Source organism: Aotus nancymaae, unplaced genomic scaffold (genome assembly GCF_030222135.1).
Source record: "Aotus nancymaae isolate 86718 unplaced genomic scaffold, 86718_ANA_hifiasm-v0.15.2.pri h1tg000020l, whole genome shotgun sequence".
Lineage (NCBI taxonomy): Eukaryota > Metazoa > Chordata > Mammalia > Primates > Aotidae > Aotus > Aotus nancymaae.
The window spans coordinates 55,968,354-55,990,545 of NW_026988432.1; the positions used below are offsets into that span (position 1 = coordinate 55,968,354).

The window sequence follows — 22,192 nt, forward strand, 5'->3', positions numbered from 1 at the left end:
TGGCCAGTGGGCGCAAGCGGCGGGCTGCCAGTGCGCAGGCGCGCACCTGCGGCGTTGGCTAGGGCCCTGCGCCCCTCCCCTCCCTCGTTTCCTTCTGCCTTATCGCCGCCTTCCCCCTCCTCCATCTTCTCGCCACTTCCAGGCCCCGCCCCGGCCCTCACACCCCGTCTCCTCTGTGCAGTCGCCCCGGAGCTGTACGGGTGTACTGCGTGTTGCTGCGTCATCGCCAGTGGCCGGTTTGAATGAGACTCTCGTCGCACGGAAGCCGCCGCCACCACCGCGCCTCCGCCTCGGCCGCCGCCACAGCTGCTTCTGGTCCCAGTCCCTTAGCCGCCTGTGCCAGGCCTAGCCCTCCTGCGCCACTGCCTCCTGCCGCGCCCCGCCATGCCGCTCTACTCCGGTGAGCCCTGTCCTGGCCTCGCAGGCCGCACACCGGCCCGGCGCTAGGCCTCCGCGTAGGCCTGGCCTGCACGGGCGGGCGCCGGGGACGGGCCGAGAGGGGCCAGGGTGGGGTGCGCGGGGCCGGCGGCGCGGAGACGACCCTGACACCGTCCCCTCTCCTGGCTGGGTCGTCTCCCCCTTTGCCCTGCGTGACAGGGGAGCGCCGTTCCCCTGAGCCACCGGTGGCTGTGGGGAGTGGAGATGGGGAAGCCTTTCAAAGTCGTGACTCTGCAGAATAGTTTCTGATGCTGCCCTGGTATGCGGTGAAAGTGAGGGTGTGTCCTCGGGCGCTGGGCACCAGGCTGGAGGTGCAGGACGATTCCTTTGGACTTCTCAGTGGTTGTCGTGGAAGGGAGCGGGAAAGAAGGGGAGGGATGGAGGGACCCGGCATGGAAGGTGAGGCTTCATCCTTCTTGGGGTTGCCAAGAGGCGTTCGCCAGCCTTCGTCGCCCTTCACCCTTCTCTTGCTCCTTGCCTTTGTTCGACCGCCCCTTTGGTACCAGTTTTAGTTTTGTCCCGAGGCAGATTGTAAACCTTTTTGCTTCATTTTCATTTCATCAGACGTTGTATTGGATTTCTGTATCTGAAACATGGTGTGAGCTTTCAGAAGTAGGTGAATACACATATCCCCAGGGTGTCATTTCTTGATTGGCGTTTGACAAGGGGTTGTGTTGTTTGCTTGCTTACAGTCCAAGGTACTGGCCAGGGATCACTTTTACTTAGAGAATGGAACTTGCTGCTTCATAGTCTTATTCAAAATGGCACCTAAAATACGTGTGGTGGCTCCAATTGGCTATAGATGTGTGATTAATTGACCATCCGTCTGTCAGTTTCTTTATTGAAGATTCAGTATTTTCAAAGCATGATACGAATCAAGAGTAATGTTTGATCTCAAGGTGAATCTTGACGGTCTAGAATCTTGAATCGAATTCTTAATGATTGTCCAACACCTTTCTCAAGTCATAACAGTAGAATGGCTCTTGAAATGTTCTAATACTTTAACACACCAGTAGGTTCACACACATACAACAAAACCCCTCTGTTTCCTCAAAAAATGCCAGCGCTGAGCAAAGTTTCTTTTTTAAAATTTGAGCTTTTTCTTAAATATTTAATCAGATCTTTTCCTCATCACCCCCCAAATGAGGGAACGCAAGTAGATTTCTAAGGTCCTTTCCTTTGGCCTCTCCATATTGAGAATCTGTATTTTGAGGGTCAGCAAAAAGCTCTATATTAAAATGAAGAGAACATTTAAAGTATTATTTCATAAGATTTAGTAGAAAATTAAGTATCTGGGCCCGGCGCGGTGACTCATGCATGTAATCCCAGCACTTTGGGAGGCTGAGTTGCGTGGATCACTTGAGATCAGGAGTTCGAGACCAGCCTGGCCAACATGGTGAAACTCTATCTTTATTAAAAATATAAAAATTAGCAGGCGATGTGGTGGACACCTGTAATCCCAGCTACTAGGGAGACTGAGGCAGGAGAATTGCTTGAACCAAGGAGGCGGAGGTTGCAGTGAGCCGAGATTGTGCCATTGCACTTCGCAAAAAAAAAAAAAAAAAAAAAAAAAAAAAAGGAAGAAAAAAGAAAATTAAGTATCTAGATTATTAAATGGCTAGGGGTAAGTGCTATTAAAAATTAAAGCCAGGGGCCATGGTGTATGCCTTTAATCCCAACTACTCAGGAAGCTGAGTTGGGAGGATCACTTGAGCCTAGGAGTTAGAGGATGCAGTGATCTGTGATGGTGCCACTGCACTCCAGCCTGGGTGACAGAGCAAGACCCCTGTCTCTAAAAATAAACACACATCTACTGTGCCTCATACAGAGTTAAAGTTTTGTACAGACTGCTTTGTTTTAATCTTCAACATGATTCTGTGATACTGGTAGAATTCCTCTTTTAAGCATAAGCAAAAAGTTTTAACTTGCTCATAGTGATAGCTAAATAAATTTCAGGTAGGTTCTCCCCTTCTAGTACTGTTTTGGTTTGATCCTGTATCATCTTTAGCTTGTACTATTGTAATATGCTTTTAGTTTATTTCAGTGATTGCAGTGTGCCCTCTTCAAGCCCGTTTTCTCTGCTGTTGCAAGAGTAATCTAATAAAATTCAAACCAGACTAAAGTGGTCTTTATGACAGTCTTTCAGGAATTACACATTGTCTATGACATAAAGCCTTTATGTATTTTTTTTTTTTGAGATGGAGTTTCGCTCTTGTTGCCCAGGCTGGAGTGCAGTGGTGCGATCTTTGCTCACTGCAACCTCCACCTCCTGGTTTCAAGCAATTCTTTTGCCTCAGCCTCCTGAGTAGCTGGAATTACAGGTGCCTGCCACCCTGCTGAGCTAATTTTTGTATATTTAGTAGAGACGGGGTTTTACCATGTTGGCCAGGTTGGTCTCAAACCCCTGACTTCAAGTGATCCACCCACCTCAGCCTCCCAAAGTACTGGGATTACAGGCATGAGCCACTGCACTCAGCCTCTCTATGTATGTTTTAGGATGACATATCTTTTATAACTTGATCCTTAGCCAGCTTCCAATTTCATCTACTGCTACTTTCCCTTCACTTGGTAATTACTTACATCTTAGAACACACCATGCTACTTTATGCTGTGGAATATTTTTCTTCTTTTCTGGGGATACTTCTGTTCTCTCCTAGTCTCTAACACCTAATCTTTTCTCTAAGATTCAAAGTTGGTGGTGATAACTCAAAAGTTAACACTTCCTCCAGGAAATCTTTCCTCATTTATGAAGCATTCCACTGTGTTGCTGTAGCCTTTTTAATCTTAAATTGTTAATTACTATAGCCTTCTCCCCTCCCTTCCTTATTAAGCGATAAGTTTATGGAGAGTCTTCCCAATGCTTGTCATTAAATGAATGCTCAACATATTCATTGAACTGGTGGTATAATTGGGATTTGGTGTCAGGGTCAGGTTTCAAATTCTTATTTAAGGAGTTGAAAAGCAGTTAACAGTTGTGAGGTTCTTATTTTTGAAAGGTATAAAGTTTTCAGTGGAAACAATATATGTCTTTGGGTTTAAAACAATATATTTCAAAAGTTAGCTCTCTTATGAGGCTGATTGAAATTTTTTATTGTGGTGAAATGTATGTAATAAAATTTACCATTTTAATGATTTTTACACGTACAGTTCTGTAGCATTAAGTATATTCACACTGTTGCACAACCGTCACCTTCATCCACATCCTCTGGCAAACACCATTCTCTTTTTGTGTCTATGAATTTGACCACTTTAGGTGTCTCGTAACTGGAATCATCCATGTTGTAGCATGTGTAAGAGTTTCTTTCCTTTTTAATGTTGAATAATATTCCATTGTATTTATATACCGTATTTCTTATGTCCATTAATCTGTTGATGAACACTTGAATTGCTCCCACTTTTTCAACTGTTGTGAATAATGCTGCTATAAACATGGGTGTACAAATATCTGTTTGAGTCCTTGCTTTCGGATCTTCTGGTTATACCTAGAAGTGAAATTGCTGGATCATATGGTAATGCTGTGTTTACTTTACCACCAGCAGTGTACAAGTGTTCCAATTTCTCCACATCTTTACTAACACTTGTTATTTTCTGTTAAATTAAAGAAGTCATAGCCATTCTAATGGCTGTGAGGTGGGATTTCTATATGTTTTTAAATGATTTACATATGTCTTTGGATTTTTTCTTAATATTTGAGCACCTACTGTTCAGAAATGACACTTTTCAATTCTCCTACATTTCTTATGATTCAGAATCTGTATTCTTTAAGTGGTTCTAGAGGTGCCTTATTCTCACAGGAACTTTTTTTCTTAAGCTGCCTTTTTTTCTTAAACCATTCTCTTTTCCAATGCTGTGTGCTGATGTGAATGACTCTTCAATTAAACAAATTGTGGAGGCTGTGAAACTTATTATTTTGGGAAATATTTCAATATGATCATTATATTGTTGAAGTAGGATTCAGAAGACTTGGAAATTTATTAACCAATTTTGTGACATTAGCAAATCAGTCTACTTCTCTTAAGTCTCAGTTTCTTTAATTATCAAATGAGAAGTTAGGTTTGATCCAGTGAAATTTTATTCAGGACCTACTGCATGCATGCCACTCTTGATTAGGTAGGTGTTATGGACTTAGAAAGATGAATGACACACTTTGACTCTCAGTAACTGCCTAATGGTGATCTTCTAAGGGTCTGTAAATCTTATTTTTTAATTAAAAAAATTGTGATTTTGTTTGCAGTTACTGTAAAATGGGGAAAGGAGAAATTTGAAGGTGTAGAATTGAATACTGATGAACCCCCAGTGGTGTTCAAGGCTCAGCTGTTTGCATTGACTGGAGTCCAGCCTGCCAGACAGAAAGTTATGGTGAAAGGAGGAACGCTAAAGGTAAAATGTAGTCCAAATTTTCATCACATTGCTATTATTATATAATTTGTGAAAAATAGCACTGGAAAATGTGTTTAGTTTTAATGTAGCATTTGAAGTGTTTTTTTTTTTTTAAATATGATTAGAGTATGTCATTTGTGGGATTAAAACTGTCTTATGCATGTTAGTGTAAGGGAGGAACATTGTCGCCGTTTGACAACACTGTATGGTATTATAAAAGCATCGTTTTAAAAATCTTCTTGCTTTTATTTATTTTTAACTTTTAAGTTCCGAGGTACATGGGCAGGTTTGTTATATAGGTAAACTCATGTCACAGGGTTTTGATGTACAGATTTCATCACCTAGGTACTAAGCATAGTACCCGATAGGTAGTTTTTTTTTTTTTAGATCCCCTTCCTCCTCCCATTCTCTACCCTCAAGTAAGCTCCAGTGTCTGTTCCCCTGTATGTGTCTATATTTTCTAATTTTTTTTTTTGAGACAGAGTCTCATTCTGTCGCCTAGGCTGGAGTACAGTGGTGTGATCTCCGCTCACTGAAACCTCTGCCTCCTGGGTTTAAGCAATTCTCTGCCTCAGCCTCCTGAGTAGCTGGCATTACAGGCGCCCGCCACCACGCCTGGCTAATTTTTGTATTTCTAGTAGAGATGGGTTTCACCATGTTGGCCAGCCTGGTCTTGAACTCCCGACCTTGTGATCCACCCACCTCAGCCTCTGAAAGTGCTGGGATTACAGATGTGAGCCACCATACTCGGCCTCTTTTTTTTTTAAGATGGAATCTTGATCTGTTGCCCACGCTGAAGTTTAGTGGTGCTGTCTTGGCTCACTGCAACCTCTGCCTCCTGGGTTCAAGTGATTCTCATGACTCAGCCTCCCGAGTAGCTGGGATTACAGGTGCCTACCACCATGCCCTGCTAAGTTTTATATTTTTAGTAGAGATGGGGTTTCACCATGTTAGCCAGTCTGGTCTTGAACTCCTGACCTCAAGTGATCTGCCCACCTCGGCTTCCCAAAGTTACTGGGATTACAGGTGTGAGCCACTGCGCCTGGCCCCCTTTTTTCTTAACAGTAGTTGTTACCTAACTCCTACCTGGAGAAGGGAGGAAAAAAATTTTGTTTAAAAAGAAAGGAAACTGGCTGGGCCTGGTGGCTCACACTTGTAATCCCAGCACTTTGGGAGGCCGAGGTGGGTGGATCATGAGGTCAAGAGATCGAGACCATACTGGCCAACATGGTGAAATACCATCTCTACTAGAAATAGAAAAATTAGCTGGGCATAGTGGTGCACACCTGTAGTTCCAGCTACTTGGGAGGCTGAGGCAGGAGAATCGCTTGAACCCAGGAGGTGGAGGTTGCAGTGAGCCGAGATCTCGCCAGTGCACTCCAGCCTGGCAAAAGAGTGAGACTCCAAAGAGAGGAAACTTAATTTTTTTCTTTATTTCCTTTGGAATAATCACAGTGACCACAGTTAAGAATCCAACCTTGCCAGCATCACTGATGAAGGACTGCAGAAAAGACAAGACAATATCTATTATTATTATTATTATTTTTAAGATTGAGTCTTCCTCTGTTGCCCAGGGACTGGAGTGCAGTAGCATGATTTTGGCTCACTACAACCTCCACCTCCTGGGCTCCAGGGATTCTCCTGCCTCAGTCTCCTGAGTAGCTGGGATTACAGGTATCTGCCACTGTGCCTGGCTTTTTTTTGTATTTTTTTGTAGAGACTGGGTTTCACCATTGTTGTCACTGGTCTGGAACTCCTGACCTCAAGTGATCTGCCCTGCCTTGGGCCTCCCAAAGTGCTGGAGTTACAGGTGTGAGCCACTACAGCTGGCCTCTACTATTGTTTTTTAATAATATAAGTATAGTTAAAAAAAAAATACTTTCTTGAAGGATTAGATAAAATGCTAAAGAGCTATGGTTAACTTTAGAGATAAAGACTGACTACCCCTCCTGGGCAATAAAACACATGTTGGAGAAAAAATTTTGTTTACCCCTCAAGATACAGTATGAACCTTTGGCCTTTAGTGAACTTCATAGCCTAATTGGTGCTCTGAACACTGTACTAGTGGTATGCTGTTGAAAATTATAGAAAAATGCATATTAAATGAAACTGTAACTGCTAATGGTTACCATTTATTGAGTACTTATTCTGTGTCTGGCTTTTCTTATATTTTCTTTAATTCTCAACTGTATGTTACCCATATTTTATAAATGAGGAAATTTTATAAATGAGTTTTAAAGAGGTTTAAATAACATAGTACTTAAAAGAGCATGTGATTTATAAGTCAAGCAGATCTGTGTTCAGTTCCCAGCTTTGTGTGACCTTGGGTAAGTGATCTTAGGGGGCATTTATAGTTATCATTCCTTATGTTTAGCAGTCATAGCCCTTCCATTGGGAAGGGCTTTTAGGAAGTTATTGTTCCATTTTAAAGCAGAGTGTCCAAGGAGATAATTAGTGGCACCAATCATGGGGAGACAAGCTTATTGAGTACCTGTTACCTTCTATAAAAGAGGGTAATATGGAATTGACTTTATCTTATGAGGGAAAGGCCTAGCTGCAGTAAGTTAAAATACCTCTGGACTAATCATGCATGAAAAAAGAATCTTGATTTTTATTCAGCATATTGAAGAGAAAGTATTTAATTGCTTTATAGATGTGAAATTTACCACTTGAGAAACATTTGTGGATATGCAAATATTATTAAGATTTAATTTGCCATTAGCCAGGTGTGGTGGCGCATGCTTGTAATCCTAGCTATTCCGGAGGCTGAGGCCGGAGAATTGCTTGAACCCGGGAGTCGAAGGTTGCAGTAAGCCGAGATTGCGCCGCTGCACTCCAGCACTCCAGCTTGGGAGACAGAGCAAGACTCTGTCTCAAAAAAAAAAAAAAAAAAAAGATTTTGTTTGCCTTGGATAGTCTGGTTTACTTTCTTGGAATAATTTTTAATAGCATTTGCATTCTTACCAGTCTCCTGGTTTTGATGCTAAATTATATAGTTACCTTAATTACATTAACTCTTCATTCTTGCCATAAAAGCTAGTTATTAGCTCTGCTGGTTCCAAACATCCAAAAAATAGGATCTATCATTTGTTATTAGTCAAGTGTTTTTTAGTACTTGTTAAAAGTATTTATATTTATACTTAGGTGTTTTTTAGTATTAGACGCTGTAAAGGTTACTGCCTTTTATATTGTGTTACCTTATGCAGTTGAAACCAATTACTTGAAACCCTGGCATTAGGACCTCTTCTGTTTAAAAAAAATTTTTTTTTTTCTGTTTTTGAGATGGAGCTTTGCTTTGTCGCCCCACCGACTGGAGTATAGTGGTGCGATCTTGGCTCACTGCAACCTCCATCCCCGGATTCAACTGATTCTCTTGCCTCAGCCTCCCAAGTAGCTGGGGTTACAAGTGTGTACCACCACGCTCAGCTAATTTTTGTATTTTTAGTAGAGGAGGGTTTCTCCATATTGGTCAGGCTGGTTTCGAGCTCCTGAACTCAGGTGATCTGTCCACCTCGGCCTCCCAAAGTGCTGGGATTGTAGGTGTGAGCCACTGTGCATGGCCAAAAAAATTTTTTATATTGCAATAATTTTTAATAAAATCTGTGTGCAGGATACGTTTTATTCTGTTTTGAAGTAGCTTAAAATTAATTGATTACTAGATTATGTTCAGCTTGTACAGCAGTAGTTAAATGTCTTGTTTGTCTTTGAAACAGGATGATGATTGGGGAAACATCAAAATAAAAAATGTAAGTATTTTCTTATGAATGTTTATTATAATGCAGTAACCTCGTTATGATGCCAAAATAAATTCCAGATGACTTTTTTTCATATGTATATCCATTTTTCCAGCATTAAATACTTGCCTTTTCTCATTTAGACTTTTTCTTGAAAATCAGTTGTAGATTTGTTTTGGGTTTTTGTTTCATTGATCTAATTGATTAAAGTTACACTAGTACTGAATGTTTTTGATTACTAAAGCTTTATAATAAAAGTTTTGAAAAAAAAAATGAGCTGGGTGTGGTGGTGCACACCTGTAATCCCAGCTACTTAGGAGGCTGAGGCAGGAGTATCACTTAAACCTGGGAGGCGGAGGTTGCAGTGAGCCAAGATTGTGCCACTGCACTCCAGCCTGGCAACAGAGGGAGACTGTCTCAAAAAAAAAAAAAACTTGAAATAAGATAGTGTACATTCTCTAACTTTCTCTTCTTTGAGATTTTGTTTGAGATTACATTGAATCTGTAGTTCAATTTAGGGAAAATAAACATCTTAGCAATATTGAGTATTTGAATATGATGTACTTCCTTATTTATTTAGGTCTTTATTTTCTTTTAGCAGAGTTGTAGTTTTTCAATATAGAGATTTTGCATGAGTATTTTTTTTTTTTGAGACAGGGTCTTACTCTCACATAGGCTAGAGCACAGTGGCATGGTCATGGCTCACTGCATCCTCAAACTTCTAGGATCAAGCTGTCCTTCCATCTCAGCTTTCTGAGTAGCTGGGACCACAGGTGTATGTTACCATGCCCAGTTCATTATATTTATTTTTTGTAGAGATGAGGGTGTCACTGTGTTGCCTAGATTGGTCTTGAACTCTTGGGCTCAAGCAATCCTCCTGCCTTGGCCTCCCAAAGTGCTGGAATTACAGATGTGAGTCATGTTGCCCAGCCCTTGCATGATTTTTCTTAAATTACTGGAGCTTAACATTTGTTCGCTGCTTAAAATGATGTTAAAAAATTTGTTTCCAGTGTTCATGGCTAGAATGTAAAAATACAATTGATTTTTCTAGGTTTATTTTCGTTCTGTGTTCTTACAAGCAATTCACTTACTAATTCCAGTTGTGTTTTTGGCAGATTCCATTGGGTTTTCTGTGTACATAAACATTTTATCTGCAAATAATGACAATTTTACTTCTCCCTTTTCCATATTCATGACTTTCAGTTTTCTTACACTTTATTGAAGTATAATTGGTAAATAAATGACTTCTAATTTCTTTTTTTTTTTTTTGAGACAGAGTCTTGCTCTGGCACCCAGGCTGGAGTGCAGTGGTGTGATCTCAGCTCACTGCACCATCGGCCTCCTGGATTCATGGCAATTCTCCTGCCTCAGCCTCCTGAGTAGCTGATACTACAGGTTCCTGCCACCACACCCAGCTAATTTTTGTATTTTTAGTAGAGATGGGGTTTCGCCATGTTGGCCAGGCTGGTCTTGAACTCCTGACCTCAAGTGGTCTGCCCGCCTCGATCTCCCAAAGTGCTGGGATTACAGGTGTGTGAGCCTCTGTGCCAGGCCTTGTCCTACTTTTTGTTAGGGCTTCTAATACAGTGTTAATAGAAAGTGATAAGAGTGGACATCTTGGCCAGATACAGTGACTCATGCCTGTAATCCCAGTGTGGGAAGCCGAGGTGGGTGGATCACTTGAGGTCAGGAGTTTGAGCCCAGCTTGGCCAACATGGCAAAACCTCGTCTCTACTAAAAATACAAAAATTAACTGAGCCGCATGGCATGCGCCTATAGTGCCAGCTACTTGGGAAGCTGAGGTAGGAGAATTGCTTGACCCTGGGTGGTGGAGGTTGCAGTGAGCCGAGATCACACCACTGTACTCCAGCCAGGGCAACAAGCTAGATTCCTCTTCAAAAAAATATAAAAAAGTGGGCATCTTGTTTTATTCTAGTTCACTACAACTTAAAATTATGAAAGACTGTTAATTTTTTTTTTTAAGACAGAGTTTCTCTCTTATTGCCCAGGCTGGAGTGCAGTGGTGTGATCTCAGCTCACTGCAACCTCCACCTCCCCAGGTCAAGCAATTCTCCTACCTTAGCTTCCCAAGTAGCTGGGATTGCAGGTGTGTGCCACCATGCCTGGCTAATTTTTGTATTTTTAATAGAGATGGGGTTTCATCATGTTGGCCAGGCTGGTCTCGAACTCCTCACCTCAGGTGATCTACCCATTTTATGACCTCCCAAAGTGCTGGGATTACAGGTGTGAACCACTGTGCTCAGCCTGTTAAGTTTTGTTAAGTGTTTTTTCCGCTGCTGCTTAAAATGAGTGATTTTTTTTTCTTTTTTTCTTTTGGTGATATGTTTATTCTTACTGACTTTTTACTTAAACCTTGTATTTCTGGGATGTGCAGTTCTCAGATTTCTTGGTTTTGTGACCCTTTTCACCTCTTACAAATTATGATTCACCTCAGAGTTTTATATACAGACACACCTCATTTTATTGTGCTTAGTTTTATTGTGCTTCACAGATAATTGTGATTTTTACAAATTGAAGGTTTGTGGCCACCCTGCATCGAGCAAGTCTATAGATACCTTTTTTCCAGCAGCATGTGTTCACTTCATATCTCTTTGTCACATTTTGGTGATTCTTGCAATATTTGAAACATTTTAATTACCATCATGTGAAGTATGTTGATCTTGGATGTTACTTTTGTAATTGTTCTGGGGTATCATGAATCACGCCTGTAAGACAGCAAACTTAATTGGTAAATGTGTGTTCTTGACTGCTTCACCCACCTGCAGTTCCCTCCTCCCTTTCCTTGGGCCTCCCCTGTTCCCTGAGACTAGATAGTATTGAAATTATGCCAGTTACTAACCCTGCAGTGGCCTCTAAGTGTTCAAGAGGAAGGAGTTGCATGTCTCTTACTTTCAACAGAAAGCTTAAGCTTAGTGAGGAAGGCCTGTTTAAAGCCGAGATAGGCCAAAAGCTAGGCATTTGGCACGAGTTAACCAAGTTGTGAATATAAAGATGCAGTTTTCAAAGGAAATTTAAAAGCTAAAGTTCTTGAAGTGTTACTGCAATGAACACACAAATGATAAAGCAAAACAGCCTTATTGCTGATATGGAGAAAGTTTAAGTGCCTTAAGTCAAAGCCTAACCCAGAGCAAAACCCTAATTCTCTTTAAATTTTGTGAAGGCTGAGAGAGATAAGGAAGCTACATTTTCTTCATCAAACTAACAGGAACAGAAAACCAAACACCATGTGTTGTCACTTATAAGTGTGAGCTGAACAATGCGAACACATGGACACAGGGAAGAGAACAACACACACTGGGGCCTGTTGGGTGGTGGGATGTCGGGAGAGCACAAGGTTTAAAGAAAGAAGCAATCTCTGTAACATTAAAGTGTAAGGTAAAGCAGCAAGTACTCATGGAGAAGCTAAGTTATCCAGAAGATCTAGGTAAGATTGTTGATAAAAGTGGCCTGCACTATACAACAGATTTTCAGTGTGGATGAAACAGTTTGATATTGGAAAAAGATGCTGTCTAGGCCTTTCATAGCTAGAGAAGAGAAATCAGTGCCTGGGTTCAAAGGACAGGCTGACTCTCTTATTAGAGGCTAACGCAGCTGGTGACTTTAAGTTGAAGCCAGTGCTCATTTACCATTCCAAAAACTGTGGACCTCTTAAGAATGATGCTAAGTTGGGCTGGGCGTGGTGGCTCACACCTGTAATCCAAGCACTTTGGAGGCCAAGGCGGGTGGATCACCTGAGGTCGGGAGTTCAAGACCAGCCTGACCAACATGGTGAAACCTCGTCTTACTAAAAAGAAAAAAAAAAAAAAAAGAATGATGCTAAGTCTACTCTGCTGCCTGTGCTCTGTATATGGAACAAAAAAGCCTGGATGACAGTAGATCTGTTTACAGCATGGAGTACTGAATATTTTAAGGCCACCGTTGAGACTTACTGCTCAGAAAGATTCTTTTCAAAATATTGCTGCTCATTGACAATGCACCTGGTCACTCGAGCTTTGAGGGAGATAAATGAGATGAATGTTGTTTTTTGTGTCTGCTAACACAACAACTGTTCTGCAGCCCAAGGATCAGGAAGTAATTTCTACTTTCAAATCTTATTTAAAAGTTTCATTTTGTAAGGCTAAAGTTTCCCTATAAAGTTGTTTCTCTGTGAATCTGGGCAAAATAAATTAAAAACCTTCGGGAAAGGATTCACCATTCTTGATGCCATTAGGAACATTCATGGGAGGAAGTTAAAATGTCATTGTCACCAGGAGTTTGAAAGAAGTTGATTCTAACCCTCATGGATGACTTTGAGGAGTTCAAGACTTGAGATGAGGATGCAACTGCATATATAGTGGAAATAGGAAGTAAACTAGAATTAGCAGTCATCAGGCATGGTGGCTCACTCCTATAATCCCAGTACTTTGGGAGTCTGAGATGGGAGGAGAGCTTCAGGCTGGGAGTTCGAGACCAGCCTGGGCAACACAGTGAGACACTGTCTTTACAAAAAATAAAATTAGTTGGAATGATGGTGTGTAACTGTGGTCCTAGCTACTCTGGAGACTGAGGCAGTAGGACCACTTAAGCCTAGGAGTTTGAGGTTACAGTAAGCTATGATTTTGCCACTACACTCCAATCTGAGTGACAGAGCAAGACCCTGTATCTAAAAAACAAAAAAGATCAAAAAAATGGAGCTTGAAATTGTGACTGAATTGCCACGATCTCATGACAAAACTTGAACAGGTGAGGAGTTAACTTATGGATGTGCAAAGAAAGTAATGTCTTGAGCTAGAGTCTACTCCTGGTGAAGAAGCCGTGAATGTTGTTGAAATGACAACAAAGGATTAAAAATACTACATAGGCTTAGTTGATAAAGTGGCAGCAGGCTTTGAAAGGATTGACTACAGTTTTGAAAGAAGTTCCACTGTGGATAAAATGCTGTTAAAAAAAGCACAAGTTACAATCAGTTGATGTGGCAGATTTCATTGTTGTCTCATTTTAAGCAATTACACAGCCTTCAGGAACCAGTGCCATGATCAGTCAGTAGCCATCAACTTGGAAACAAGACTCTCCGCCCTGCAGGAAGATGGTGATTCACTGAAAGCTCAGATGATTGTTAGCTTTTTTTTTAAAAGCAATAAATTATTCTAAAATTAAGGATGTGCATTCCTTTTATAATGCTGTTGCATATTTCACAGACTGGTATAAACATAATGTTTGCATGCACTGGGGAAAAATTTTTGTGTGACTTGCTTTATTGTGATATTTGCTTTCTCATGCTCTGGAACCTAAACTGCAACATCTTCAAGGTATTCCTGTATTTTCATCTATGTAATATTGTTTTGTTGGCTAGAAGTTAATTTTATTGAAGTCTAATTTATCACATTTTTTTAGTGATTTGTACGATAAGAAATCTTCGTCTGTGCCAAGTTACAAGATATATATATTTTTCTGCTTCTTTTAAAGCTTAGTAAGTTTTAACTTTACATTTAGATATATTGTCTGTTTTGAGCGAATTCTTGTGTTTGCTGTTAAGTAATGGTTAAGGTTTATATTTTTCACATGAATATTTAGTTTAGTGAGCAACATTTGTTGAAAAAACTATCCTTTTCAAGTTTTCCTCAGTGCCTCTGTTGAAAATCAGTGGACCATACATATATGGATTTATTTCTGGATTCTGTTTTCTTCCATCGATTTTTATATATACCTTTACACCAATACCGATTCCCTGCTGTTTTGATTCTTCAAACCTTGAAATCAGGTTGTCTAAGTCTTCCAGTTGTGTTTTTCTTTCTTTCTTTTTTTTTTTTTTGAGATGGAATCTCGCTCTGTTGCCAGGCTGGAGTACAGTGGCGTGATCTTGCCTTACTGCAAACTCTGACTCCCTGGTTCAAGCTATTCTCCTGCCTCAGTCTTCTGAGTAGCTGGGATTCTAGGTGCCTGCCACCACACCCGGCTAATTTTTTTGTATTTTTGGTAGAGACAGGATTTTACCATGTTGGCCAGGATGGTCTCGATCTCCTGACCTTGTGATCCTCCTGCCTTGGCCTCCCAAAGTGCTGGGATTATAGGCGTGAGCCACTGCACCTGGCATATTTTTCTTTTTTAAAGTTCTGTTGGTTATTCTGGGATCTTTGTATGTCTATTGCATATTTTTAGATTCAGCTCGTCATTTTCTCCATAAAAGCCTGCTGGGATTTTGATTGGAATTGCATTTAATCTGTATGTCAGACTGGGACAATTCAATATTAAGTCTTCTAATCCACAAACATGGTAATAGATCTTAACATTTCTCACAACAATGTCCGGTGTTGGGACTTACACATATTTTGTTCCACATATTGTTATTTCATGGTTTTGTTTTTTGAGACGGAGTCTTGCTTTGTCACCCAGGCTGGAGTGCAGTGGCATGGTCTCGGCTCACTGCAGACTCGGCCTCTTGGGTTCAGGCGATTCTCCTGCCTCAGCTTCCTGAGTACCTGGGATTACAGGCATCTGACACCATGCCTGACTAATTTTTCTATTTTTAGTAGAGACGGGGTTTCACCATGTTGGCCAGGCTGGTCTTGAACTCCTGACAAGTGATCCGCCTGCTTCAGCCTCCCAAAGTGGTGGGATTACAGGCATAAGCTACCACACCTGGCTTATTTATGGTTTTTAATGTTATCATAAGTGGTACTTTCCTTCCTTCCTTCCTTCCTTCCTTCCTTCCTTCCTTCCTTCCTTCCTTCAGATGAGGTCTTGCTTTGTCACTCGGGCTGGAGTGCAGTGGCACAATCATAGGTCACTGCTGCCTTGAATTCTTGGGCTCAAAGGGTCCTCCCATCTCAGCCTCCTGAATAGTTGGGACTACAGGCATGCACCATTATGCCTGGCTAGTTTTTTGTGTTTGTTTTTGAGACAGAGTCTTCCTCTGTTGCCCAGGCTGAAGTGCAGTGGTGTGATCATGGCTCACGGTAGCCTCTGCCTCCCAGGTTCAAGCAATTATTGTGCCTCAGCCTCCTGAGTATCTGGCACTACAGGAATGTACCACCACGCTGAGCTTTGTGTTTTTGGTAGAGGTGGGTTTTTGCCATGTTGGCCAAGCTGGTCTTGAATTCCTGGACTCAAGCAGTCCTCCTGCCTTGATCTCCCAAAGTGCTTGGATTATAGGGGTGAGCCACCACACCCAGCTGTGGTATTTTTGAAATGTCATTTTCCAGTTGGCTGCTAGTGTATATAAAAATAAAGTTATATAAAAATAAAGTTAATTTATAATTGACTTTGTATCTTGTGACTTTGTTTATTTTATAGGAATTTTGTTAATTTCTTAGGAAATTGTTAATTTCTTTGTTAATTTCTTAGGAAATTGTAGGTATATATGTCATCTGTAAGTAAGGACAGTTTTATTTCTTCCTTTTCAATCTCTGTGCATTTTGTTTCTCTTTTTTCTTTATTTCAGTGCTTAAGATTTTATACGTGGCCAGGCGCAGTGGCTTACGCCTGTAATCCCAGCACTTTGGGAGGCCGAGGCGGGTGGATCGCCTGAGGTCGGGAGTTCGAGACTAGCCTGACCAACATAGTGAAACCTGTCTCTACTAAAAATAGAAAAAATAAGCCAGGCGTGGTGGTAGGCGCCTGTAATCCCAGCTACTCGGGAGACTGAGGCAGGAGAATCACTTGAACCGGGAGGTGGAGGTTGTGGTGACCCGAGATTGAGCCATTGCACTGTAGCCTGGGCAACAAAAGTGAGACTCTATCTCAGAAAAAAAAAAAAAGACTTTAAAGGCAATGCTGAGTAGAAGTGGTTGATAGTGGACATCATTGCCTTTTTTCTGACCTTAGGGGAAAAACCTCCAGTCATGGCTAGAGGTAGTTTATAGATGTTCATCATCAGGTTCAGGAATTCTATTTCTAGTTTGCTGAGAGATTTTGTAATGAATGGAAGTTGAATTTTGTCATTTTGTTAAATGCCTTTTATATATCATTTTTTTATCTCGTTTAATCCATTAATGTAAACTACATTGACTTTTGAGTATTAAACAGAACTTATATTCTTGGGATAAACGCCACTTGGACATTATATATTGCTAGATTCTATTTGCTTGTCTTTTGTTAAGGTTTTTTGTGTCTCTTTTCATAAGAGATAATGGTTTGTAGTTTTCTTGTATGCTTTTTTGTCTGGTTTTGCTATCAGTGTAATGTTGGTCATATAAAAGGAGTTAGGAAGCATCCCCTTTTTTCTGAGTTTGTATTATTACTTTTTCTTTGTTTTTTCTTTTTTATTTCTGCTCCCACTCCACCAGGATATTTTTTCTTTAAATGTTGCCTAAAATTCTCTAGTGAAGCCTAATTCACCGGACTTCATCTGGGTTTGGAGTTTTCTTTCTGGGAAGACTTTAAGAATTTAATATCTGTAATAAATGTAGGACTAAATAATATTTTCTTTCATATCAGTTTGGTAATTAGTATTTTTTAAGGAATTGGTTCATTTAAGTTGTTGAAGTGATTGTTCTACTGTTATTATCCTTTAATTCTAGAATGTGTAGTGCTGTCTTTTTTCTCCTCTAGTTTTGGGAAGTTATGATTTGTCTGTTTTCTTTATCATCCATCCAGAGGTTTATCAGTTTCTTTGATTGTTTCCCCCTCCCAAAAACATCTTTAGCCTGTTCATTTATTACTTTGTTAATTTTTTCTCTTTATTTCTTCCTACTTTGGTTTCAATTTTTAAAAAGTTTTCAAGATTTTTATATAATCATATTTTGTTGAATGAAATGCTGAAATCCAGGCAAATGGTGGTAACTTTTTTTGCTTGTTTTAGAGATGGGGTCTTGTTTTGTTGCTCAGGCTGGCCTTGCGCTCCTTGGCTCGAGCAGTCCTCCTACCTTAGCCTTCTGACTACCTTAGACTACAGGTGTGCACCACCACACATGGCTTGGTTTTAATTTTTACTTTCTTTAGCTTCTTAAGGTAGAAGCTTACCTAGGTCATTAATTTTAAGCCTTTTTTTGTTTGTTTTTATCTCTTTTGCTCATTTTTGTATTATGTATTTCCTATTTCTTAATAATTTACTTTTTTGAGTGCCTAGTATATATGGTGTAATTTTGTCCCTACTTTATTGTTTTCAAATGTTTTATAGACACTTTTAAGATTTGTGTGGCTAGTTACATCAGTCTTTTTAATATTTATGTCATTTTTAGAAAATCTTCCAACAATATGAGTTTGTTGATTCACTTGCATTCTTTTATAAGTATTAGTTTTTTTGCATTTAAATCTTTACTCTTTAATTCATTATGGTTGTGGTGTGGTATGAAGTGGGGAGCCGATAGTATATTTTTCTAAATTATTATATGGTTTTTCTCAATATTTTCCATTATATAATCCCTTTTCCTAATAATTTTTAAGGGCATTGTTTTAATCTCTATTATTTTTCAGAAATTTCTTAGCTATTATCATGGATATAAATTTGCTGCATGAATGAATCATTTTGCAAGGTTTTTAAAGGAATTTCATTAAACTTAATGTAACTATAATTGCATCTTTATAGTAATTTTTCAAGTTCAGACACTTGTTATGTCCTTCAGTTTATTTAGGTGCTTTTTTTAATATCCTTAGTTAAAGCTTTATTCTTCTCTCATTAAAGTATTACATTTTTCTTGTTATATTTATTCTTAGCTATATGTTGGTATTTTTTCTATTGTGTTTTCTAACTGGTTATTGCTAGTATATTTTTTAAATGATTGGCTCCTAAGATAGTTGTCTTTGGAAAAAGATTCTTGGCCTGGTACCTGCTTATACCTACAATCCCAGCACTTTGGGAGGCTGAGATGGGAAGATGACTTGAGGCCCGAAGATTGAGGCTTCAGTGAGCTATAATTGTGCCACTGTACTCCTGTCTGGGTGACAGAGTGAGTCCCTGTCTCTAAAAAAAAAATCTGTAGTGATGGCTTAGTATTGCTTTACAGACTTGCAATGATCTTATAAAATGTCTATGAAGAAATAAAAGGTGATAGAATAAAGGTCATTAGATTTAATTATCAGTGTTCTTAACTGAATTTGTTGGTCTTACTAATTTCCTAATTTTGATCATCTGGATATTTTTAGTCTTCTGGCTATCATTTTTCCCTCCCTGGTTTTTGTTTGTTTTTTTTTTAAACCACTTCTGGTCCTACCTTTTTCTTTGTCTCATGTGTTCATGCCTTCCAGTTAAGATATTGAGTAAGAGAGTAATATGTTGTTCATATTTTAAGATTATAAGCTTTACAATGACAGTGTCTTCCTTTTCCTTCTATTGTATGGAGTGTTTACATATGTATTAAATAAAAGTATTTACTTAGGTTAATGTGTAGAATTACAAAATTGGATATTTTGAACAAATTTGTGTGTTTGGTTTGATGTTTTTCAGTAATGGAGGATTTAATGCTCTAAAAATATTTGTATTCAGATGTAAATAATCATTACAGTTACACAATAGACATTCACAGAAAGAATTTTATGAGTACTTTTTGTTTGTTTGTTTTGTTGTTTGAGACGGGGTCTCACTCTGTCGCCCAGGCTGGAATGCAAGTGGTGTGGTCACAGCTCACTGCAGGCTCAACCTCCCAGGCTTCAGTGATCCGCCCATCTTAGCCCCCAGGTAGCTGGGACTACAGGAGTGCACCCCCATACCCAGCTAATATTGGTATTTTTTGTAGAGACAGGGTTTTTGCCATGTTGCCCAGGCTAGTCTTGAACTGGACTCAAGCCATCCACCAGCCTTGGCCTCCCAAAGTGCTAGGATTATAGGCATGAGCCATCATGCCTGGTCTGAATTTTATTAGTTGTTAATTTGTTATGTAGAGAAATGATGCCACTAAATGTTAATGATCATTTGAGGAATTCCCTTCAATATTGTAAACATTATTAGGTGTTTTTATGGCAATATTTATTTTTTCCTTCAGCTTTATTCAGGTTCAGTTTGTATAGAGTAAAATTCACCTGTGTTTGATGTACAGTTTGGGCAATTTTATATTGTCACGTAACCACCACCACAATCACGACTTAGAAGTTTCATCACTCTAAAAAGTTTCTTTGTACACCTTTGCCTTGGCCTCAAACAGCCACCCCAGTGGTTTTTTACTTCATTTAAACAATTTAGTGATTTTTAGTGGTGTATTTATAGAGTTGTGCACCCTTCACCACAGTCTAATTTTAGAACATTTCCAATTACCCCAGAAAGAAACTTGTGCCATTTAAAGTCACTCCCTCTTCCCACCTCCAGTCCTAGGCAACAACTAATCTACTTTCTGTAGATTTACTTTTTTGGCAAATAGAATTATGTAATATGTGTTTCTTTGTGTTTGGCTTCTTTTGTTTGACATAAACATTACAAACTTTGGAGGATTTTCATGAAATTACTTTTTTTTAAAACAGGGAATGACTCTACTAATGATGGGGTCAGCAGATGCTCTTCCAGAGGAACCCTCAGCTAAAACTGTCTTTGTAGAAGACATGACAGAAGAACAGTTAGCATCTGCCGTAAGACACTCCAGATTTGATACGTTTGATCACTACTTTTTGAAGGACTGTTATTAAGGTGTCTTTCAGAAAGTAGCATCTAAATGTCTTGAAGACTTAATTATTAATATCAAGATAGATGTTTTTAAGCAGTAAATAAGAGTTTTATTTTTGATTAGCTTAAGAGAGCCCTTCTGTAGTTAAATAGTGCACAGTTAGGTTTTTTTTGTTTTGTACACTTTATTATTGATTTTCAGACTTCCAAGTGAATTTACTTAGGCTTAACATATATATATTTATTTGATATCTGTAATAAATATGCTTCTGGCAGGTAGTACTATTTAAGTGTTTACTATTATTATTTTATAAGAAGACAGGGTCAAAGAGTGGTTTAAATGCTGGAATATTTGAATTCTTAAAATCCTTCATTTGGAAAATACATACATTTTATCCTGAATTTAAGTGCAAAGTCAGTTTAGAAACTGGCCAACACATGTGTCACATGTTTTCTTTTTTTTTTTTTCTTTTTAAACACCTAGCATTTATTTAGTGCCATTCATTCATTTTCTTGTTTTTTTGCTTTTTGGTTTTTTTTGAGATAGGGTCTTGCTTTGTCACCCAGGCTGGAGTGCAGTGTTATGATCATAGCTCATTGTAGTCACAACCTCCTGGGCTCAAGTGATCCTCCCACCTTAGCCTCCTGAGTAGTGGGGACTATAGGCGTGTATCACCATGCCCAGCAAAATAAAAAAAAATTTTTTTTCGGTAGAGACAGGGTCTTGCTCTGTTGCTCAGGGTGATCTTGAACTTCTGACCTCAAGCTATCCTTCCTCAGCCTTCCAAAGTGCTGGGATTATAGGCGTGAGCCACTGTGCCCAACCTGTTATTTTCTTTTTTGCTTTGAAGTGTTTCTGTGCATATTTTGCCTACTCTGCTCTCTTGATAAACCTGCAAAAAAAGGCAGGACTGGTATGATTATTCTCTTATTATATTTAAGACGGAAACTAAAACATAATATGATGGCCAGCATGATCCTAGTAAACTTTTTTGTTGAGGTAAATAAAACTGTTTCTTTTCTTTTTTTTTTTTTTGAGAGGGAGTTTCACTCTTGTTGCCCAGGCTGGAGTGCAATGGCACGATCTCGGCTCGTAACCTCTGCCTGCTGGGTTCAAGCAATTCTCCTGCCGTAGCCTCCCAAGTAACTGGGATTACAGGCATGTGCCACCACGCCCAGCTAATTTTGTATTTTTTTTAGTAGAGACGGTGTTTCTCCATGTTGGTCAGGCTAGTCTTGAACTCCTGACCTCAGGTGGCCCGCCCACCTTGGTCTCCCAAAGTGCTAGGATTACAGGCGTGAGCCACTGCGCCTGGCCAATAAAACTGTTTCTTTAGAGTGAAGGCAGAATATAAATTAGTAGAAGCTAGTAAATGGTACTTGATTCAAAATGAGAACTTTAGTGATTTATATAGGCCATGTCATTTTGTAAAAATGTTTTAATCATTTAATCTTTTTTTTTTTTTTTAAAACCAGATGGAGTTACCATGTGGATTGACAAACCTTGGTAACACTTGTTACATGAATGCTACAGTTCAGTGTATTCGTTCTGTGCCTGAACTAAAAGATGCCCTTAAAAGGTAAGACTGAAGTCTTCTTTGGGTAAAGGATGTTCACATTTGGGTGAGTAGTATTGTTTTGTTTTGTTTTTAGCATCTTAATTGAGATATAATTCATTTATTATACAGTTTGCCGTTTTAAAGTGTTTAATGATTTTTATAATGTTCACAAGGTTGTGCAACCATCACCACGATCGATTTTAGGACATTTTCTCCCCCTCCAAAAGAAATGTCATACTCACTGGCAGTCACTCCTTATACCCTTTCACTCACCTCCAGCCCTAGCCAACCATTAATCTACTTTCTGTCATAGATTTGCTCATTCTGGGCATTTCATATAGATTGAGTCATATAATATATGGTTTTTTGTGACTGACTGATTTAGCATGTTTCCATGGTGCATTCATGTTACAGCATGTATAATACCTCATTCTTATTTTATGGCTGAATAATATTTTATTTTTTGGATATATCACATTTTATTTATCCATTTATTTTGTTTATGGAAATTTAGATTGTTTCTACTTTTTGGCTATTATGAGTAATGCTGC

The 22,192-nt window shown here is 39.3% G+C and overlaps 1 protein-coding gene across 2 annotated transcripts in view; it reads left to right on the forward strand.

Moving 5' to 3' along the window:
- Positions 1 to 316: 316 nt before the first annotated feature.
- USP14 (ubiquitin specific peptidase 14) overlaps positions 317 to 22,192 on the forward strand; it is a 59,341-nt gene continuing 37,465 nt past the window's right edge. Inside the window, exons 1-5 of one of the 2 annotated variants that reach the window (XM_012445004.2) lie at positions 318 to 400; positions 4,673 to 4,818; positions 8,532 to 8,564; positions 19,944 to 20,048; positions 21,559 to 21,662. In XM_012445004.2, the coding sequence (XP_012300427.1) occupies positions 385 to 400; positions 4,673 to 4,818; positions 8,532 to 8,564; positions 19,944 to 20,048; positions 21,559 to 21,662 (404 nt within the window). In that variant the 5' untranslated portion in view covers positions 318 to 384. Of the gene's footprint in view, positions 401 to 4,672; positions 4,819 to 8,531; positions 8,565 to 19,943; positions 20,049 to 21,558; positions 21,663 to 22,192 lie in introns of both variants that reach the window. The other variant, XM_012445005.3, reaches the window with a different exon arrangement.